The sequence below is a fragment of the Hyperolius riggenbachi genome, chromosome 1, assembly GCF_040937935.1.
Source record: "Hyperolius riggenbachi isolate aHypRig1 chromosome 1, aHypRig1.pri, whole genome shotgun sequence".
NCBI lineage: Eukaryota > Metazoa > Chordata > Amphibia > Anura > Hyperoliidae > Hyperolius > Hyperolius riggenbachi.
The window spans coordinates 463,224,130-463,236,119 of NC_090646.1; the positions used below are offsets into that span (position 1 = coordinate 463,224,130).

Below are 11,990 nucleotides of genomic sequence, written 5' to 3' on the forward strand. Positions count from 1 at the left end.
ACTTTAAAGTCAGAAAACCACTGCGCCTGCGTTGCCGTGTCCTCGCTCCCGCTGATGTCACCAGGAGTGTACTGCGCAGACACAGACCATACTGGGCCTGCGCTGTGCGCTCTTGATGACATCAGCGGGATCGAGGACATGGCAACGCAGGCGCAGTGGTTTTCTAACTTTAAAGTCAGAAATTCCAGAAGTGAACCGGAGGCGGGGCCGGAGCATCGGTGAGCGGCTGCGCGGGCACAGGATGTCTGCGGGGGACCATGACCATTAGAAGCCCCGGGTAAGTTCAGCTCATTTTCCCCCGACCCCCCTACAGTATCCCTTTAAGTGCAATCGCTCAGAAGATGTTGTAGGCAGCATGTTTATGATTTAATTCAAATCACAACTCTGTAGTGGAATCTCCCCCATAGGGTTGCACTGTCCTAGAGCTTTGCTGATCAATGGCTAATCACCAACGATCAGCAAGCACACTGGAAGCGTCGCTAATGGGACCTGTGTACTTGAGGCAACGTGACATGACAAGATAAACATGTGTATGTACAGTGCAAAACATTAATAACCAGGCTTTTTTATTTTGCTGCCTGCCTAATTTTTAGGCATGCCAGTGACAGCTTCTGTCTTCCCAGTAGCTTGTCGGGAATATAGTAAACATCAGCGATAAGCAAATTAGAGCAATAAAAGTTTTCCTGGCAATTCTGGGACACTTATGCTGGGGATACACGGTACTTTTTTTTTTTTATCAATTGATATTGATAATTGCCGATTGATAATTTCCGATGTGTCCGATACCCTGCCGGATCGATTCCGTGCTCGATACCGGCAGGCAGGACAATAGAAACGAGCGGAAGCCGCCCACGGGGGACGAGCAGGAATGCGCCGGAATCTATCTAGCAGCTCGATACACGGTACAAAACGTACCGTGTATCCCCAGCATTAGGCTGTCATTGAGCAAAGACAATAAAACACTCAATCTACTTTGTAATTGCGTTAAATCTATTTTGTAAATGTTTTAATATAAAATAAAACCATGGGATATCTAAAAAAATTATTTTCACCTCGGGTTCACTTTAACATTACCATGTGGATGTACAGAAAAACAACAAAAAGCCTAAAGAGGAACTCCAGTGAAAATAATGTAATAAAAAAGTGCTTCATTTTTACAATAATTATGTATAAATGATGAAGTCAGTGTTTGCCCTTTGTCAGTGTCATAGTCAGTGTTTGCCCTTTGGGCAGCACGGTGGCGTAGTGATTAGCGCTCTCTCGCCTTGCAACACTGGGTTCCCAGTTCATATCCCAGCCAGATCAACATCTACAAGGAGTTTGTATGTTCTCCCCATGTCTGTGTGGGTTTCCTCCGGGTACTCTGGTTTCCTCCTACATGCCCAAAACATACAGATAAATTAATTGGCTTCCCCCTAAGTTTCACTTACCTTGGATTCTACCGGCCCCCTGCAGTCGCACTGGCCCACACCACGACTCAGTTTTGCTTTGGTCGACTGATTCTGTTGCCGGCCACTGCATCTGCGCACATCCTTGTACACATTCTGCGCAGGTGCAGTAGAGATTCTCTCGCAGTGCGCTGGACACTCCTAACAACGGGAGAAAGAACGAGGACACACCCTGGAAGGTCCCAGTGGTCGAAAGCAAAACTGAGCAGATCGTTGAGTACCAGCGTGGGCGCAGGGTAACTGCAGGGGACTGGTAGAAGCCCTTTTTTATATGACTTAAATATTGCTTTAAAGAGGAACTGTAACGACAAAACGGCCCCTGGGGGGTACTCACCTCAGGTGGGGGAAGCCTCCGGATCCTAATGAGGCTTCCCACGCCGTCCTCCATCCGTCAGGGGTCTCGCTGCAGCCCTCCGTGCAGCGGTGACATAATATTTACCTTCCTGGCTCCTGCGCAGGCGCTCTGACGGCTCCGAAGTAGGCGGAAATACCCGATCGCCGTCGGGTCTGCTCTACTGCGCAGGCGCAAGTTTCCGGCGCCTGCGCAGTAGAGCGGACCTGACGGAGATCGGGTATTTCCGTCTATTTCCGTGCCGAAAGTCGCCACAGCGCCCCCGCTGGAGCCAGCAAAGGTAAATATTGAACTGACAGTCGGCACAGTCGCCGGCTGTTCGGAGGGCTGCAGCAAGACCCCCGTGGGACAGAGGACGGCATGGGAAGCCTCATTAGGATCCGGAGGCTTCCCCCACCCGAGGTGAGTACCCCCCAGGGGATCTTTTTAATGTTACAGAGTCTCTTTAAGAGATTTTCTCAAAAAAGGTGGAGAATAACCTTAAACTTTTAAATTTCATGTCTCTGGTAAAAAATAATATATATACACATATATATATATATATATATATATATATATATATACACATACATATTATATAATATATATATATATATATATATATATATATATATATATATATATATACATACATATTATATAATATATATATATATATATATATATATACATATACAGTGGTGTGAAAAACGATTTCCCCCCTTCCTGATTTCTTATTCTTTTGCATGTTAGTCACACTTAAATGTTTCTGCTCATCAAAAACCGTTAACTATTAGTTAAAGATAACATAATTGAACACAAAATGCAGTTTTAGATGATGGTTTTTATTATTTAGTGAAAAAAAAAAACTCAAAACCTACATGGCCCTGTGTGAAAATGAAATTGCCCCCTGAACCTAATAACTGGTTGGGCCACCCTTAGCAGCAATAACTGCAATCAAGCGTTTGCGATAACTTGCAACGAGCCTTTACAGCGCTCTGGAGGAATTTTGGCCCACTCATCTTAGCAGAATTGTTGTAATTCAGCTTTATTTGAGGGTTTTTTAGCATGAACCACCTTTTTAAGGTCATGCCACAACATCTCAATAGGATTCAGGTCAGGACTTTGACTAGGCCACTCCAAAGTCTTCATTTTGTTTTTCTTCAGCCATTCAGAGGTGGATTTGCTGGTGTTTTTTGGGTCATTGTCCTGCTGCAGCACCCAAGATCGCTTCAGCTTGAGTTGACGAACACATGGCCGGATATTCTCCTTCAGAATTTTTTAGTAGACAGTAAAATTCATGGTTCCATCTATCACTGCAAGCCTTCCAGGTCCTGAAGCAGCAAAACAACCCCAGACCATCACAGTACCACCACCATATTTTACTGTTGGTATGATGTTCTTTTGCTGAAATGCTGTGTTACTTCTACGCCAGATGTAACGGGACACGCACCTTCCAAAAAGTTCAACTTTTGTCTCCTCGGTCCACAAAGTATTTTACCAAAAGTCTTGGCAATCATTGAGATTTTTTTTTAGCAAAATTGAGACGAGCCTTAAAAGAAAGGTTCAGGGAGGGTGGGTAAAAAATAAAAATCAAATTCCACTTACCTGGGGCTTCCTCCAGCCCGTGGCAGGCAGGAGGTGCCCTCGCCGCCGCTCCGCAGGCTCCCGGTGGTCTCCGGTGGCGCGCCCGACCTGGCCAGGCCGGCTGCCAGGTCGGGCTCTTCTGCGCTCCAAGGCCCGGAACTTCTGCATCCCACGCCGGCGCTCTGACGTCATCGGACGTCCTCCGTGCTCTACTGCACATGCGCAGTAGTTCTGCGCATGCGCAGTAGAGCCCGGAGGACGTCCGATGACGTCAGAGCGCCGGCGTGGGACGCAGAAGTTCCGGGCCTTGGAGCGCAGAAGAGCCCGACCTGGCAGCCGGCCTGGCCAGGTGCGCCACCGGAGACCACCGGGAGCCTGCGGAGCGGCGGCGAGGGCACCTCCTGCCTGCCACGGGCTGGAGGAAGCCCCAGGTAAGTGGAATTTGATTTTTATTTTTTACCCACCCTCCCTGAACCTTCCCTTTAATGTTCTTTTTGCTTAAAAGTGGTTTGCGCCTTGGATATCTGCCATGCAGGCCATTTTTGCCCAGTCTCTTTCTTATGGTGGAGTAGTGAACACTGACCTTAATTGAGGCAAGTGAGGCCTGCAGTTCTTTAGATGTTGTCCTGGCGTCTTTTGTGGCCTCTCGGATGAGTTTTCTCTGCGCTCTTGGGGTAATTTTGGTCGGCCGGCCACTCCTGGGAAGGTTCATCACTGTTCCATGTTTTTGCCATTTGTGGATAATGGTTCTCACTGTGGTTCGCTGGAAACCCAAAGCTTTAGAAATGGCATTATAACCTCTACCAGACTGATAGATCTCAATTACAGTACTTTTGTTCTCATTTGTTCCTGAATTTCTTTGGATCTTGGCATGATGTCTAGCTTTTGAGGTGCTTTTGGTCTACTTCTCTGTGTCAGATAGCTCCTATTTAAGTGATTTCTTGATTGAAACAGGTGTGGCAGTAATCAGGCCAGGGGGGTGACTACAGAAATTGTACTCAGGTGTGATAAACCACAGTTAAGTTATTTTTTAACAAGGGGGGCAATCACTTTTTCACACAGGGCCATGTAGATTTGGAGTTTTTTTTCTCACTAAATAATAAAAATCATCATTTAAAACTGCATTTTGTGTTCAATTATGTTATCTTTGACTAATAGTTAACGGTTTTTGATGAGCAGAAACATTTAAGTGTGACAAACATGCAAAAGAATAAGAAATCAGGAAGGGGGCAAATAGTTTTTCACACCACTGTGTTTTTTATTATATATATATATATATATATATATATATATATATATATATATATATATATATATATATAATAAGATAGGTATTATTAGTAAATGCTAATTCAATAATAAATAAAATAACCATGCTCAAGAAATATCTATTGCCTTGAAAGCAGATTTATTTTTACGTAGCTTTATTAGCCTAGCCATTTACCACGATTTATTTCTCGGCTCTCTAGTTGAATAATTGCAAAGCATACTGATAAAAGAATGTACTAGTCTTCTTCACAAGATGAATGCCGATATTTTGTATGTGATTCATTGGCAAGTGATAGAAGCATTAACATTTCTAATAAACAGTTCATGATAGGACAAAGAATTTCATTCCTGCAGCAACGTTAGTGCCTTTCCCCTGAACCATTAACTGAAATGTATTTTGTGAACCGCCGGCATACAATGTACAGGCATAGGAAAGAGGTCTAGCGGAAGAGAATGTTAATACCACCAGACAGGGTGTTGCTATTATAATGTTCTACTATTATATACTCAAGCGGTTATTGGCCAAGAGTACGGATTCAGCTTATACAAACTTAAAGTGTTACATGGCCATGAAACTGGTCTTAGGCATCCTTCACACTGGGAATCACAAAACGCTAGCAAAATCCCTAGCATTTTGCAAAGCGATTTGCCAGCGGTAACACTATTATTTACTGGCCGTAAGCAATGTAATAGTTCCTGGGTGTCCAGGAAAAATGATAAGCAGAGGCATTGCATCCTTGTAATGAACCGTAACTTGACAAAGGTTGGCAAACCTTAGGTATATAAACCTTCTCACACTCACCTTGGAAACTGGGTAGTAGACGTTGAAGTTGACAGAAATCCCAGATAAGCTTAGTTCCAATATTTGGCAAATTTATAACCACAGTATTATCTTTATGATGTGACACTTTAATGAACGTTCTTAAATTTAATCCCACTGCCAAAGCTGCCTGTTCAAACATGAAAAAATGTATATTAAATATTGAAGATTAATGCTCATTTAATGCTACAAGGAAATAATGAGTAAGATTACACATTACAGTATATTTAGATTTAATTATATATGTGAGGGATCAGCTTCGAGTGGGGAGCTTGGACAGCGTTACAGAGTCAGGCACAGTATTTCACAAACAAACAGTGCTTTATCGTGGTATATGAACAAAACGTTCGGAAGTCAGGTGTAGGTGCCCTTAGTATAGGTAGCCAGGCAGTGGTACCCCAGTATAGGTAGCCAGGTGTATTTGCCCTCAGTATAGGTAGCCAGGTGTATGTGCCCTCGGTATAGGTAGCCAGTTATAGGTGCCCTCAGTATAGGTAGCCAGCTATAGGTGCTCCCAGTATAAAAGGTCAGGTGCAGGTGCCCTCGGTATAGGTAGCCAGGCATAGGTACCCCCAGCATAGGAAGTCAGTTGTAGGTGCCCCCAGTATAGGTAGTCAGGCATAGGTGCCCGAGTATAGTTTGTCAGGCATAGGTGCCCGAGTATAGTTTGCCAGGCATAGGTGCCAACAGCATAGGTAACCAAGCAAAGGTGCCAGTGTAATTAGCAAGCTATAGGTGCCCCGAGTAGCATGTGCTGGCGGCAGCTCACTCACCAGGTCCATGCATTGCAACGCTGTCTCCCTCCCTGCTTCTCTGCCTCCGCTCCATGTAGATTTAGAGCAGGGCTACAAAAAATGGCTGCCGATGCCCACATTTCTGGACATTGGCGGCTATTTTCTTGTAGCCCTGCTCTAACTATGGAGTGTAGGCAGAGAAGTGTGGAGGGAGACAGAGCAGGGCGGCAAGCAGCAACACATACCCGAGGCTACCGCGACACATACTTGGGTTTGGAAACAGCGACCTAAGCAATTAACAGGTGCACAACAGAAAACCTTATGGATAACTCCACCCAGGATTCCGCATCCAAAGGCAACCACCCTGCACTACTCTTAGCCAGCTCCAGATCCAAGCCAGGACTTGGCTAATGCAGATCCACATCGGAAAAGTCCAAATACAGCTTGTGGAGCTGCTTGCCACAGAAAGCGCCGAAACCTGGGTGCAATATACACTCCATCTACAACACAAGACAAAGTAAGTGGTGTGTCCCCACTGACTTTGTCACAATGCTAAAAGAAAAAAAAAATCAACATATTTAACATAATCCTATACTAGCCTAATACTAGCCACTCGTCAGTACACTTTGATACAGACAGCACAGTGGGATATCTGAGCTGGGCAAGCAGGTGACATCAGGGGGGTGGGTCTACGGTACAATTTAAAACAGGAGAAAAGTTCTGTGAAATAGCAAGACCATATTAAAGGAAATAGGAAGTGATAAGCATATTGTGGCTGTTATATTTCTTTTTAAACAATACTAGTTGCCTGGCAGTCCTGCTGATCTCTTTGGCTGCAAAACGTTTCTGAATTACACACCTGAAACAAGCATGTGGCTAATTGGGTCAGAGCACCTGATCTGAATTGTTCAGGGTCTGTGGCCTAAAGTATAAAGGCAGAGGATGAGCAGGACAGCCAGGTAATATGCACAGTTTAGAAGGAAATAAAAATGTCAGCCTCCATATTCTTCTCACATCAGGGGTGCTTAAAGTAATCGAGCACTCCCAAAGTATGCAGCTGTAGGAAGAAAAGCCCAGAAGCCTCCATGTGATACCATACCAGGTCCTCTTTTTTCATCCATTGTCCCCCAGCACCACTGGCATAACAGTGAAGGTCCTGCAGTATCCTCTTCCCAAAGCATATGAACTAAGAGTGAACCAGCGAGCACTCAATCCAAACAGTATCTCACTTACATTGGGCTGCAGGGAGAGGCTGATCAGCTAAAGAAAGCACAGACTGTGCACATACACATATGCAAAAACAAAACAAGTACTGAAAACAAGTTTAACCATCTTCAAATTTAAAAGAGACATGGTTCCACACACTTGCAAATACACATTATACACGGACATCATCCTTAGGCCTCTTGCACACTGCAAGCGATTCAGATTCAGATTCCGCTTTTTAATCAGTTTTTACATCCGATTCCGATTCAGATTTGCAGTTTGCTCCCTGCACACTGCAAATCGGAATCTGAATCGGATATAAAAACTGATTAAAAAGCGGAATCTGAATCTGAATCGCGTGCAGTGTGCAAGAGGCCTTAAACTGTCTCGTCTCCCTGTCCTAACCTGAACTCAAGCATATTCTTCTTCTTGAGCTGTGATGCCTGTGAGATATGGATGTGGAATACTGTGATAATAATACTGTAGCTGCACCCCTCTGAAGGCCAAGAGGCACAGCCTAAGGAAGAGCAGCCGGTCCATTGGTGGAAGAAAGGAGAGAAGCATTAAACAACATACGCCAAACCAGGAAGTACCTAGCCAGCGTCAGACGTCATACTTCTTGCCAATGTTGGTTCAGAGAAGAGAGATCAAAACAGAAACACAAGAGACAGCTAAATATGGTGTGCCTTATGACAAATGTCTGTGCTAGGAGGTATTTGACCCTGGATTTGAGATCATGACTCTGCGTGTCTGCCTTAGCATACACTACTGAAGAGCCACAGGCTCTGCTGAAACACTGGAGTATTATTTCTGGACTTGCTTTCTCTAAAGTGGCCTCAGTAGCATTAACAATTGCTGCACATCTTAGAGACTTAGAACCTATGTAAGAACTTCCAGGTCAGCAGAGCCCTGCCAATTCATTATTTTTCTATCTTGTGTATCCTGACTTGTCTCCATCTAGTGTTTGGAAAAGTTGTGCAAAAAGGTAAACTGACATAACAGACAAGAAGCTAGTAACTGAAGGCGTCCAAAAAGATATAAAACAATTAAAATTGTTTAAAAAGAAGGTAGGAGTTGGCTTACCTTCAATTATGATTGTTTGATTTGGAAAATGTTTTAATAAGGACAAAACAGACATTTCAGGACATGTCTGAACAGATCCTATGCTTAACATAGGGTCTGTCAACATGTCTGTTGGTTCAATCCAGGAAGTGGACTGATGTCTACCTAAGTCTTATGCTGGATACACACGGTTCATTCCCGCACTCGATTCACGTCGATGCGCCGCTCGATTCCCGTCAATTTGTTTATTTCCGACATGTCCGATTCGCAGGTCGATGGATCGTTAGGTCGATTTGCCATGGCAATCGACCTAAAAATCATCGAAATGCGCTCGGAAATGTTCGGGAATAATCGATTTGTCAGGAATCGAGCGGCGCATTTGATGCGGGAACGAACCGTGTGTATTCAGCATTAGTGGTATCCTCTCAGTCACTAGTGGAGCAATCCCAGGGGTCATAAACCTGGTGGCTACCAGGCAGCAAAGCAGTCAGTCACCCACTAGGGGTGGTGGGACATCATTCTTTGAAAACATTTGAGCTCAAATACTTGGAATCAGGCTCTGATTTACATCACAGGAGCCTATAGGCACAGATGTCCTGGCACCCTAAACTTCGCCCTCCATGAACTCTCGGATGGCCCAGCTGTCAGTTTTCCCTTACTTCCCCTTGCCCGTCGCAGGTAGCTACAGGTGTCCCTTAGAATTAGGTAGCCATAAGGACCCTCAAGTATTACGTAGGTAGAGGTGCCCCTGACGGAAGGGAGATCTGGTCAGTGGAATGCCGAGAGCTGGGTGTGTAACCTCTCATCTCCTTTTCTCAGGACTCTGCATAGGGAATGAGGGAGGGAGGCACTAGGAGAGGGGAGTGAGCCGCCTTTCCATCATCAGGCGTCTGTAGGCATGTGCCTACAGTGCCTTATGGTAAATCCGGCCCTGCTTGGAATTGTATGCACTGTCAGTGAGATCACCGATTACATGATAACCAGTCTTCTTTTAAATCCAAATCTCATCCACTTTTTGAAGATGGCTGAAAAATCCAACCTGGCTTGCCTAGTAAACAGCCCAAGTGCATCATCTAAGATAGACAAAGAATAAAAATGAACTTATTCACCTGGGTGTTGGTTCCCATCAGGTCAACCCCATTAAGTAGGCAATGAGGGAGAACATAAATCACCTCCCATATTGCCCCCACTTCCTCCTGGACACCAGACATGGGGAAGAGCACAGTGCTCATCAACACTGGGTACTGGTGCTTCAGGATTGGGAGATGGGGAGGCTGTTTAGATCAGAGAGGAACAACACACACTTGCTGACTGTGTTCCTAAAAACAAGACGACTGCATACCTTGTCACTGGTTTCTGACATGTTTTCACTGTTTACTTGGCAATGCAATATTACTGTAATGAAAAAGTTTTGCACCTGGATAAAATGATAAAATCGCAAACTAAATATTTTTTTCAGTCTGATCAAAGAAAAAGCAAACAAAACTTGTCAAAGCAGTTAACCTCAAGGGCCCGTTTCCACTAGTGCCAAATTTGGCACAAATCTGTAGCGTTTCCCTGCAGGCAAGAGGGGTGGGGAACGCTGCCTATCAGTTCAATGGCTTTGCCATCTAGATCGCACTGTCTTGGGAATCTGAATGGCATGCTGCAGATTGCACCCAAATCCCTGTAGCTGTGCATGGCTGAATTGGAAATGGCAGGGGCCCCTAAAGGAAACTAGCACTAAAGTGTCCATTCAAGGTATAGCTACTCAGTTTACATTTGGTAACATTGTACAATCAAGATTGATTCCCTGATAGGCACCTGTAAATTTAGGAAATCCATCTAACTGCCATAGCTACAAAAAAATGAGTCCCAGTGGATGCTCAGATAACTGGAAAATATGAGTACTGATCATCCCCTACTCATCTATCCAAAACTAAAGGCAGGGGCGCTTTGATTGGAGTTAAAACTTGACAGGAGGCAAATGCTGCATTTATTTTCAACAGTACACAGTGGGTATGGTAAACTATGCCAGTAGTCATCAGATACCTTACCTTCCCATGTACCACAGCATGTTCACCATGCAAGATGACTTTCCCAGGAGCAGAAACAATCATGTCTACATCCATTGCTCTGCTTATCTGCAACAAAAGATGACATTTATGAAATGGCATGGAAAACTATGAAGTAATACATTTTAAGAAACTATACTATTGTCATATATTATATTATACTGCAACAGTGTTGATAACTATACAAATTACAAATAAATACAAAATAATCACGCGCAGCATGCCCATTACAACCATTGCACTAAGCAACCGCCCATAGGTGCGTTTGCATTCTTAAAGGGAACCTGAAGCGAGTAAAATTATTTAAATTAAACACTTGACGTAGCTGCAAATGAATATTACATACTAACCTCACTGTCAATTCCTCTCAGAAGCTCACCATTTTCTTCTTACAGTGATCCCTTCCAGTTCTGACAATATTTTGCCAGAACTGAAATATACCAGTTGCTGTCAGTTATATATCAGCATCTGTCAGTTACAACTGAATGTGCAAGGTAATGTCCATGTTTCCCTATGGCTCAAGTGGGCGATATTATAGTTTAACAGTGTGCCGACGAGGAAGCTGTTAAGGGGTAATGGCTATTTTTAAAACAGAGGACGGAGAATTCTATTGATCATAGTGGAAAAAATGGGATGCAGGAGAGGAGAAAGAGATTGCGTAGTAGACTACACAGGAGGTAAGTATGACTTGTGTATGGTTATTTTGACTTTTTATTTTCAGTTCAGGTTCTCTGTACGGACGCAACTGCGCATGCAGTCTCCACAACCACCTCACTAAGCAGCTGCACAGTGCACGCACTAAGCCACCACCCACAACTGCACTACCACACTAAGCTGGCGCCAACAGGTACTTTTGGGTTTGCACATTTACAACCTTAGATTAGTATATAGGATTCCTGACAGGCTGTTACATGACCAGCTGCTGCTTACTAACTGTACAGTTTAGCTGTCAGCTGGCTGCAGTATGACCTAACTGTGGAAAGTATTATAGATGATGTGTGAGGATGTATAGGTGGGAAGACAGTTTGTTTTAGTGTATAGTAAGACAGTTCAATACAAACTAATCAGCACAACTTGATGACAGAGCTGTACAACAGATAGCCTGTCCTGACCAGTACTGTATTTACAACAATGTTACAAATACACATGGCGAGGTAATAAACCACTAAGAATATGAGAGAACACTGACATAGATCGATTTACCAGCAGATCCTGGTACCTTTGGCTATCCTGCAGCAACCTCGAGTTTCCTTCGCTTCCACTACCATCAATGAGCAGCTAGAACAGAACACTATAACTTAAGCCAATCAGAGGATCCACAGCTCATCCACGCCTCACCAATTCACTGAAGCAGCATGTGCACTTCCCTGTCTTCCGCCAATCCGCTTGAACCCCGCCTCATCCTCGTGTCCAATCACAGAGCATTCCGGCTTGACAGACAGCCCCGATCTATGGCAAGGCTGCATTCGATACTCTGGT

General features: G+C 44.2%; 1 protein-coding gene across 3 annotated transcripts in view; it reads right to left on the reverse strand.

The window, feature by feature from the left end:
* Window positions 1-11,970, reverse strand: part of MVK (mevalonate kinase) — a 46,014-nt gene extending 34,044 nt beyond the window's left edge. The window contains exons 1-3 of one of the 3 annotated variants that reach the window (XM_068239320.1): window positions 11,731-11,970; window positions 10,494-10,580; window positions 5,438-5,585 (exon numbers count right to left, since the gene is read on the reverse strand). In XM_068239320.1, coding sequence (XP_068095421.1) covers window positions 5,438-5,585; window positions 10,494-10,568 — 223 coding nt within the window. In that variant the 5' untranslated portion in view covers window positions 10,569-10,580; window positions 11,731-11,970. Of the gene's footprint in view, window positions 1-5,437; window positions 5,586-10,493; window positions 10,581-11,700 lie in introns of all 3 variants that reach the window. The other 2 variants (XM_068239311.1, XM_068239330.1) reach the window with 2 other exon arrangements.
* Window positions 11,971-11,990: the final 20 nt, after the last annotated feature.